Source organism: Syngnathus acus, chromosome 3 (genome assembly GCF_901709675.1).
Source record: "Syngnathus acus chromosome 3, fSynAcu1.2, whole genome shotgun sequence".
Classification (NCBI taxonomy): domain Eukaryota; kingdom Metazoa; phylum Chordata; class Actinopteri; order Syngnathiformes; family Syngnathidae; genus Syngnathus; species Syngnathus acus.
Window position 1 is genome coordinate 9,338,519 of NC_051089.1, and position 9,985 is coordinate 9,348,503.

At 40.5% G+C, this 9,985-nt stretch overlaps 2 protein-coding genes across 3 annotated transcripts; one reads left to right on the forward strand and one right to left on the reverse strand.

Moving 5' to 3' along the window:
- Positions 1-821: 821 nt before the first annotated feature.
- Positions 822-5,703, reverse strand: gas8 (growth arrest-specific 8). The gene is made up of 11 exons (XM_037247460.1): positions 5,606-5,703; positions 5,390-5,482; positions 4,961-5,158; positions 4,564-4,764; positions 4,413-4,467; positions 3,224-3,429; positions 2,837-2,992; positions 2,653-2,733; positions 2,362-2,571; positions 1,891-1,956; positions 822-1,807 (listed from the first exon to the last, which is right to left on the reverse strand). The coding sequence occupies exons 1-11, from the start codon at positions 5,606-5,608 to the stop codon at positions 1,685-1,687; spliced, it is 1,392 nt and encodes a 463-aa protein (XP_037103355.1). The 5' UTR covers positions 5,609-5,703; the 3' UTR covers positions 822-1,684.
- A 594-nt stretch (positions 5,704-6,297) lies between these two features.
- Positions 6,298-9,981, forward strand: si:ch211-122f10.4 (cathepsin A-like). 2 transcript variants are annotated; one of them, XM_037247458.1, is made up of 11 exons: positions 6,298-6,585; positions 7,003-7,114; positions 7,187-7,324; positions 7,389-7,547; positions 7,648-7,739; positions 7,912-7,996; positions 8,084-8,236; positions 8,313-8,458; positions 9,163-9,325; positions 9,398-9,487; positions 9,558-9,981. In XM_037247458.1, the coding sequence occupies exons 1-11, from the start codon at positions 6,404-6,406 to the stop codon at positions 9,639-9,641; spliced, it is 1,404 nt and encodes a 467-aa protein (XP_037103353.1). In that variant the 5' UTR covers positions 6,298-6,403; the 3' UTR covers positions 9,642-9,981. The 2 variants fall into 2 exon arrangements, with proteins under 2 accessions (XP_037103353.1, XP_037103354.1); XM_037247459.1 differs by having other exon boundaries at positions 8,084-8,230.
- The last annotated feature ends 4 nt before the right edge of the window (positions 9,982-9,985 follow it).

Sequence of the window (9,985 nt, forward strand, 5' to 3'; positions counted from 1 at the left end):
CCGAGTCCTAAAGTCTGCCGGTCCCCGAAACCTTAGAGGACCCCCTCACTCTGCTTGTTGTCACAGTAGATACTGTGTTTCACTGGGACAATAAAGTCCTCTTGTATTATTAATACTAAAAGGAACAGCAATCGCACGATGCGCCAGAGCTCGTTTTGCCACAGGGCTATACAATGAGCAATTGGATCCGCCCCGCCCGCCCGGCGCTTCACTGGCAACTAGATGTTGAGATTGGAAGACTTGGTTGGGTTCATTCCAAGGTTTTAAGTCCCAGCGATGTCAACCTAACCATCACTGTATTTATGACGAAATTATTAATAGACGTAGCATCTTCAAAGAACTTGTGACTGCAATCATCTAACGTGCCACTTCAACTTCCTTGGAGATTAAACCAAGACGTGACTGTTGAAAAGTGCCATACTAGACGGGAAACATGATTTTACTAAAACATGGTGTCATCTACAGAGGCTTCATCTAAAAGCCAACCATTTTACAAAGCTGGATACTGTTTCAGTGGAGTCAAAAAGGTCATTCTTATTTGACCTTTACTAAGAAGAAATCAAAAGGCACATGTCTTAAAGAATGAATGACTCATACTGGGGTTCATCTGGATGGCACAATTAACCAGTGGCTATCCACAACAGAATGATTGCTTTGTGTTCTACTTCATAGCCTCACATTACCCAGCAAGTCGATCTGTGAGGAAATTAAAACAAGATGATCGTTATTTAGTACCATGGTACCTTAAGATGTGACTTTAGTTCATCCGCAATCTCAAATAATCTTTATCCCATTCAAATGAACGGAAACACCAATGGACTAATGTTTTTAATGACAAAATAACACTCTATAATATTGTACTTTACAAAAAACATACAAATTACGAAATAGGATATAACAGTTTTTGTCACGCTTTGTAGCAATAGAATGGCTAGTGGCACTTCTGGTGTGCCCACCTTGACCACCTGGGGGCAGTATAAGACAAACTGTACATTGAAACGGGCTCAAGCTCCTCAGTACGGCACTAATATCGGTCACTGTTGACAGAAAATAAAGAATATATGACTGTTATTGTTTAAATTGTTATTTAAAGGGTAACACTGCAAATAACACTGCAACATAAATGCTATCCGTAAGCAAGTCAATCGAGTTTCTCATTGCGTTAACATGAAGCTAGCCGTGGCGAAGTGTATAATGTGACATTTTTGCTTGGTGGTGTGCTGTGAGATTTGTCATGTAAATGTAATGTAAAATAATGTGAAATATGCGCCCTGGTTCAATAAAGGTTGAGTAAATTTATAGACCACTGCCCTGAATCTTGATTATTCCAGAGCACCAATTCTATGCGCTCAACAGCTTTTCTCTTCTCAGGGCACAAACTCAGTAAGGTCCACGGAGGCGTGCATAGATGAGTTTTGAGTGAGCTGGAGGACCCAGTGGAATTAACTAACACAGAGCGAGTTACAAACTCCACAATTTCCTTCCGTTAACATCCCATAGGATCTCGTGAGGGAAAATAAGATTTTGTTCATTCTATCTTGTCACAAAAGGTAGGTTGACAAAAATAGTAGTGTGATGTATGACAAAGGAAATATTTGATGGTTCGAAAGTTTTAAATTTACTTCACTAGTCAACCGAAATCGGACAAAGTGGGATTAGCTGTCATACATTTGAATATTTGTGTCTAAAATTCATTATACACCCAATATTTATTTTTAAATGCCGAATATGTCACACAAGGTTCCTCCACAGGGACACCAAGATCTCTTTGCTTTGCCTCATACCTCAGAAGTAAATCCTTACGGGCCTGCCAGACAGAAATACATAAAACACGCATCACTTTTTTGTTGGAAAGAACACTTTCAGCAAACAAGCAAAAGATCAACTAACCTTGGAAATCTGAGATATTTTGTGCTGTAAATCCTCAATGGATTTATTGCTGGAGTCAATCATCTCCTGTGAGAGAGAAGAAAAAAAACACTGAAATACTAAATATATTCAGTCAGATTTAAATTCCATGCAGAGTCACCGGCCTGGGAGTTTTCTTTTTATTAATAAATAAAGTTTTTAATAAAATTTAATAAAGGTTTAATCTACATCTAAGTTTGTCTTTTTCATATAAACATACCGCAAAGAACTCGATCTGTACGCAAATAATGGTTATATATGTATAAGAGCGGCCGCTTGCTGGTACGACATGCTGCCAATAACTTATGAATCGATTAATCGTGATTATAACTGTGCCGATTTTTAATTACATTGTACGGGTGCATACTGATAAAACTTGTGATTAGTTTAGCTACGGGGAGGACAGAAGTGTTGATAGCTGCATAGGCCTTAAAAGAGAAAGGAGGTAGGTACCTCCACACTGCTTGTGATGCTTTTGAGTACAGTTTGGTCTACGTTAGAGACCGAGAGGGCAGCGGAGAGCTTGGCCTGCGTCTTGGCCAAGCCGTCCGTCATGTCCTTTACTTTCTCTTCCAGCTTTGCATTCTTCTCATCCTCTTCTCTCTGAGCCCTCTCAACTTTCTGAGCGAGGGTAGCACGCAGCTCGTCTCGTTCCCGCTCGAGCTAGAATCAGATTCATGCAAGCGGCTCATCAGAGGGGACCTAAACGCAACACTTTGCTTTTGATTTTTTTTTTTTCTTTACCTCGCTGAATTTCTGCTTGAGTTGCTCTAATTTCTGTTCCTGATCTCTGAGCTCCTTTTCTTTTCTCCTTTCCTTGGCATCCTATTGAAAGCGCAACATCAAGCCGCTGATTGCAACAACATACTTTAAAAGCCACTCAATATGAAATAGTCAAACACAATATTCAGAATTTAAAGAACAGAACCTCGTTCCGGATGGGGTTCTTCATTTTTCTTTGAACTTCGGCAGTTTTCTCCTGGACGTCGAGTCGAAGCTTATCGAGACGCTCGTTTTCAGGTAGAAGCCGAGCCAGGCGCTTTTCCTTTTCATTTTGTTTCATCTCTGCGTCTTCTATTTGTTTCTAGGAGACAACAGCAAGAAGATTAAAAGGATAGGTGGCTTAATGACTTATAAAGAAGTATTCCCAATTGTTTATTTGTGAACCAATGCTGAAAGGCAGAGACATCAAAATAACTTAATGGCCACTGGATTATGCTTCTTTCATAAAAGAGTTCTTCATAAAATCACTGGCGAATTTAATCAATCGTAATCAAGGATATCATTTGAAATGGTATCAGATGAATATGCTTACCTTCAATGAATCGTTGTGATACAAATCTCGTTCCATGGTTTGATTGAGAAGAGTGAGTGCCTCATCAAATATTTCATAGTGGTTTCTGTTCACAGCGCTGATGTGACTGTTCCACTGATCTTCTTGTTCGAGGACTTCCTTGTTCCTCATGATGACCAGCTCCCGTTGCAACAGTTCCAGCTTTTCCTTGTAGCGGGCCTCCGTTTCTACTCAAGTGTGTGCACAAAAAGACAAAGTTAAATCGTTAGACAGATAAAGATAGATAATCTATCCATCTTTTTCTTTTTTAAACCGATCCACTGTTGTTCGCCGAATATCTTGGCTATTAATTTGTTTTTGGTCAGGGTCAAAGTAATCTAATTAGTACTGTGGCACCGTCTAGTGGACTATTGGTGTAGTGGTTACACTGGTTAGGTTTAATTTATTGATGGTGATTGACAGTCTTGTGTCTTGTTTTGTTGGTGGTCCTTAAATACCAGAAGTGAAAGTTCCATTTTTCACGATGCAACTACGAAATATCCTGCGCAGTCTATTTTGTCATTACAATTTGTTTGTTAAGGTGCGTAAATGTCAAAAGATGATTTTAATAATGCAATACTGTGCCGTACATGTGTGATGTCTTGTGCATGTGTTAATTATGCTAGTATGCTAGCTCATAAAAAATGATGAGCATGAACATAGCTGATGGAGAGAACACAAATGACGTAGTCAACAGTCAAAGTGATGTCATGCACATCATGACAAATGTTTCGTAGCAAATTGTTTCAGATGTCACATAGAATTAGTCCTAGATTTGTGACGGCACACAGGAGCTTCACAGTCTAGGCAAGTGGAAAAAGGTACTTATATAACTGAAATTTCTCCTGATCTTGGATCTTGATATTTTGTTCATCCGTGCTTAGTTTTCATGGTGTGAAATGACGGCACATGGTTTCTGATGACAGCAATCTGCAAAAAAATGTGTCTTTGCCAGTTGATTGAGCTTAGTGGCCGCCTGCTTTATCGCCTCCATTTTAAGGGCTTTGTTGTCTCTTGTCGCATCGAGACACAACTACAAAGAGGGGCGTCAATTATTTGTGGATTTTCGCTGTTTGAAGCAGAGCTCCATGACTATCCCCCATGAAAAGCTGATTTTTATTGTACAGGTAAAATGCAAATGCAATCAGCTCTTGAGCTCTTAGAGGTTTACCTGCCAGTTGATCCTCCCAGCTTTTTTTGGATTTGGCCACTTCTTTGTTGTGTTCCTGCAGACAAATGCATCATTAAACCAATTGTGTCCTTTTAAAAAAAATGCACATTAACTGAGGTGATAGCAGTTGCTTAAAAAAAATGGTTCTCACCTGCTCCAGCTCAACGATGAGGTTTTCAATGTCGAGTTTGTGTAGATCGTTCCTAATGGCTGCCGTCTTCTTGTGAAGCGCCTTTTCCAGCTGGGCTTGTTCTTTCTCCATCGCCTCAGCAGTCTTTACACGCTCTGATTGCAGCTCAGACATGGTGTTGTGGTGCTCACACAGCAGGTGCTTCATTTTCTGCTTGTACACCTGATATCACAGAGAGATGCAGATTTACAAGATATTGCAATGGGGTAGGAAATGTTTTTCACGGGAATTTAAGATGAGGCTAAAGTCAGCCAGCTCATCCGTGACCCTTCAAAGGATAAGTGCTATTGAAAATGGATGGATGGAAGGTGACGCTGATTCTTGGCTGACTTCTCCATCAAGATTTGCCGTCACCTACTTTAATCTCTACAAGGTGGCGACCCTCATCATCCTCAATCTTCTTCTCTTCATTTCTGAGTTGAGCCATAGCCTCCTCCAAGTGCTTCTTGGTCACATCCCAAAAGGAGTAGATCTTATCTCGCTCCAGCTGAAAGTAGTTTCTCTCTTGCCGCTCTCTCTCCAGCTCCTCTTGTAGGACGGCTATGTGTTCTATCATCTGGAATTCAGATATCAATTTTATTGCAATAGCATTAACACCTTTGTCCCATAACGCACCACACACGGCATTACATACACCAGCTGTGCCTTCCCAATGATATTCATGAATAAATACCCTAAAAAGTGTAAATTGACAAAGGTGAATCCATCTTCACCCATTTTGTCCAGCTAATGTAAAACATACAGATGATGCATTTATTCATCATTGCGGCATAGCTTTCATTCTGACCTGCTCTTTGGACAGCTCGTCCTTGGTGAGTCCATCTATAAGTGCAGCAGATTTGACCTTGGCTGACTTTTTACCCGAGCTCTTTTTAGGCGGCTGGAAAAAGTTAGCATGTTAAACAAAACATTTCATTTTGCTTGAATGCCCTAAAGCAAAAGCAGCGCATTCATCTAGTTTATCGTAATTCTCAAGGCAAACTAGAGACAAACTTTGGCTCACCATGGTTTATAGATGACGTTTGCAGAATCAAGAAGCGTAATTCGGAACTGCTTCAAACATGTGTTGCCTTGGCAACAAGCTTGGTGCGCAAACCTACCAATAGAGGACAGCAGTTGCTCGACTGGAAGAAGAATACAATCATGTACCGTGTACACAACTATTTGTTAGAATGCAAATTATTATATTTTGGGGGTTGATGAATGGGATCTATGTTGCAGACTATCGAAAAACATATTCGTATGCTTTGGTTGTATTAGTCAAAAGTAAATTCGCAATAATATTAAAACATTTGAGTGCCCTCTGCAACAATGTATAATTATTCACATTGTTTTGCATAAGATCAAATAAAATTAGTTCCCTACGTCCAAATTCTAAAAAAAAAATATTAATAATAATAATGAAAAATAATAAAAATAAAAATTACTATTTTTGATAAAAACTTCAAGTTAAAATTAGTTTATGTCCATTTCCGAAACTGAAAAAAAAAAAATGTTTTAGTAGCTGAATGTTGTGCTTGATCAAATTTGTATCTAAATAATAATAATAATAATGAATAATTGTAATTGTATCTAAAAGTCAAAAGTTACTCGAAGTTTTGCTTTGTGGTTCTGGGCGGAAAGTTGCTAAATTAATGTAAAAGGTTGCGAAATCCAGCACCGACATCGATGCATAGTTCACGTGACGAAGCTGCCCCGTCACGTGACTTGTTTTATACGGAAGTCACGCGCGAGTGTATAAAACCAAGCCTGTCTTCCGCTCTATCCATCCCCTTCCGTAAATCATCGTTGGGGTCTTACGATGGACGCCAATGGACGCCCGCTGGTCTTATTTTTATCCATATTAGCCGGGTTCGGGCTTAGCTCGTGGGCTCATTATGCGCCCGACGAGGTGACGGATCTCCCCGGCTTGACGTTCAAACCCAACTTCCGTCAGTTTTCGGGACACGTCCAGGCCAGACCCGGCAAATTTCTTCATTATTGGTGAGCAGCAACACGAAACACACACAGAATCAGGTCACCTGGTTGTCACGTGATTACATTCGTGTTATTATATTGTTTTGAATATAACCAAGTAACCAAATACAGTACTTGACAAATCAAAACATGACTAGTAGTGACATCAGGCTGTAATTGACTGCAAAGGATTTGCAACTAAGTATTTAAAAGTGAAATTTTGATTTAGGATTGCGTTCCAGAGAGATTGTTTCGCCTTTAGCCAGAAATAAATTAAATTTCTCATTTGTCACTGGTTTAATAGAAATGTTATGTATCAATAGTACTAGTGGTATTAGTTACTTGTTATCACCTTCAATGACTCACTATTGAATGTCCCTACTCAACATGTTGACTTGTTTGACATAATTGAATGTAAATGTAGGTGATCTGGGTCTCGTGCAGGTTTGTGACCTCTCAGAGGGACCCGGTCACTGACCCGCTGGTATTGTGGCTCAACGGAGGCCCGGGCTGCAGCTCGCTTGATGGATTCTTATCAGAGAATGGACCCTTCCACGTGAGCATGCCTACAGGTTGTACAAATGGCAGCAACACTTGGCTGAAGTGACTTTGTTGAATTTCCTCTCAGGTAAGAGACAACGGAGCCACTTTGTACGAGAACATTTTCAGCTGGAACAGGATCGCAAACGTGCTCTATTTAGAATCTCCGGCAGGGGTTGGTTACTCCTACTCCAATGACGGCGACTACGCCACGGATGACGATCAGGTGACTTTCCTCAACGATTGTTCGACTTAAAGCCGAGAGACAACCTTTTACGTCTCCTGTTTAGGTCGCTGAGGACAATTACAAAGCACTGCAGAGTTTTTTCGCCAAGTTTCCCAGCTTCACTCGGAATGACTTTTTTATCTTTGGAGAAAGTTACGGTGGAATTTATGTGCCAACCCTCAGCTTGCGCATCGCTGCAGGAGATGACTCAATCAAATTCAAGGTGAGATTGTTAATCTAGAATGATGTTGCGTCACTACGGAGGAGGACACCAAACAAAACGTCATTATAACTACTGCATATACATTTTTCTTTTGTCCTAGGGCTTTGCTGTGGGAAATGGTCTCAGCAGCTATGCACTCAATGATCAGGCTTTAATATATTTTGCCTACTACCATGGCCTCTTTGGACAAGAGTAAGTTTATGTTTGGATTAAGGGTCGACTACATTTCATAGACATGTACAGTCTTTGAACATCCACCACTTTTGATAAGAATGCACCGATACAACGTTTCAAACTGAGTGCAACTATTTATCAACAAAGAGTATCGGTGGTCGCAATTGTTAACACGGTGCGTTATGCGCAGGTTGTGGCAAGATCTAAACAATTATTGCTGCGAGGAACAAAGATGCGACTTCGCCAACTCCACTTCGTCAAAATGCCAAACAATGGTACGTCTGTGAGCCCTGCATGTCAATCTTGCCACATGAGCGACCGATATCAAGTCATCCTCTGCCTTTGTTTTGATCTCCCTACAGGTCAGTGTGGCCTTTAATATAGTCTACAACAGCGGCCTTAACGAGTATGCCCTTTACTTGAACTGCGAGGGTCGCGGCGGGTTTCACCCAGCCTACGAGAGGGCAATGAGTCACCTGTTCAAGAACTACCGCAAACGCAGCAACGATGTAAGGGTGAGCATACCCGGGCTTTTTCTTCACCACACAGTTGTAAACAAACGGGGATCGTCACTAAAACGTTTGTGGGAAGCTTTCAGATGGGCCGTCATGGGCCATCTCCCTGGGCGAGGTCCCCCCGTGTATTAATAGTACGGCTCAAGTCAACTGGCTCAACAGGGGCGACGTGAGGAAGGCCTTGCATATTCCTGACATGCTGCCACCGTGGGACCTGTGCAGGTATGCTAGAGCGCCAAAGCACTGCATTACAAGTTCTTTTTTGTCATTAATGTCAGATAGGTGGGGGGGTTGTTGTTTCAGGACCACAACAATTTGTCCAATTATATTAACAGCAGTTAAAGCAAAGCTAATATTCAATCCATTGTTACTGGATGGCTGTAAGGCATAATGTATTCATAATGTACTTCAATTCAAAATGTGTATTACACCACACAAAATCAATAAATGCTTCAGAAGTATTTTTGGGGAGGCCAGTTTCTACCTAATAATTATTTTGAAAATCATTTTGATTATGTTTAATTCTAATTTGCTGATGGTGGATTTGGGGTTTGACTAAGATCTACCTTTCATGTTTCATGAAAAAAAATAAACTGCAATGTTACTCGGTTTACTTTTGAGTAATTAGCGCCCCCTGCTGGTCGCTGCCCAGTAATGGATACCGTTTATTTCTAGCCACAGAAATAACCTCATCTAATAAATACATTCGTCTTTTTTTTTTTTTTTAATATTAAAACACCAATTGGGGAAAAAAAATAAGATGAAGCATCATTTTGTGCTGGTAGTGTCCGTCCTTAAATTTGTAAATGTATTGAGCATGACAAACAAATTTGAGCTTTTTTTTTTTTTTTTTTTTTTTGCTTGATGCAGTGGGGGGTGGTCAGTGATTGTCTTATATTAATACTAACGCTTCTTGTCTTGTGTAGTGAGACCGTTGGGCAAGGTTACACCAACCTGTACCCATCAGTGAAGGACTTTTATCTAAAGTTGCTTTCTTTTGGCCTTCGGGCACTCATCTACAACGGGGACACAGACATGGCCTGTAACTTCCTGGGAGATCAGTGGTTTGTGGAAGACCTCGGCATAGAGGTAACGACAAACGTGCCGCCCGACGTCAGCGATATGTGATTTGCCCAAATCGAATAACAATGTTGTTTCCAGGCCACTACGAGGTACCAACCCTGGTACCTTGACAAACAGGTCGCAGGGTTCTACCAGCAGTATGGCAATGTTACTTTCCTGACAGTAAAGGTAAAGCAAGATGATCGCTTTTGTGTATTTGTGGTGAACTTCAAATATTGATTGTGTTTCCACTTTCCAGGGTGCGGGTCATATGGTTCCACAGTGGGCTCCAGGTCCAGCGCTTCAAATGTTCCAGTCATTCCTAACAAATGGCCCCTACTGAATCTTGATCAAAATTGCTCAATGTGCATTCGTGACTATTTTTTTTTTTCAGGGAATTTGGATTTTGAGGGAAAGGACTGTTGGGAATTTATTTTGATAATTTTCTTGTCTTAGAGAGCACACTGCAGAGTTTGGGCTTTGTTATACAGAACAAATAATTGTTGTTCAGTTCAGGCACGGTGCAAAGAAAAATAAGTGTCCTACTCTCAATTACTTAAATTGAATTGTGTGCCGAAATGAATTCGTAACACTGCAATCAAAGTTTGCACTTTTCAGTCATGTCAGATGACTGTCAATAATGCTGAACTTGATTTCATTAAAATAGCATTTTTAAGAAAAGATTGT

Excerpts from the sequence above, each read along its gene's own strand:
- gas8 (XM_037247460.1), bottom strand. Across the intron at positions 3,430-4,412 it reads CTGGGAGGATCAACTGGCAG|AAACGGAGGCCCGCTACAAG; the intron begins GTAAACCTCTAA and ends ACACTTGAGTAG. Across the intron at positions 2,993-3,223 it reads ATCACAACGATTCATTGAAG|AAACAAATAGAAGACGCAGA; the intron begins GTAAGCATATTC and ends GTTGTCTCCTAG.
- si:ch211-122f10.4 (XM_037247458.1), top strand. The coding sequence starts at position 6,404 with ATGGACGCCAATGGACGCCCGCTGGTCTTATTTTTATCCATATTAGCC. Across the intron at positions 7,548-7,647 it reads ATGACTCAATCAAATTCAAG|GGCTTTGCTGTGGGAAATGG; the intron begins GTGAGATTGTTA and ends CTTTTGTCCTAG. Across the intron at positions 7,740-7,911 it reads CATGGCCTCTTTGGACAAGA|GTTGTGGCAAGATCTAAACA; the intron begins GTAAGTTTATGT and ends CGTTATGCGCAG.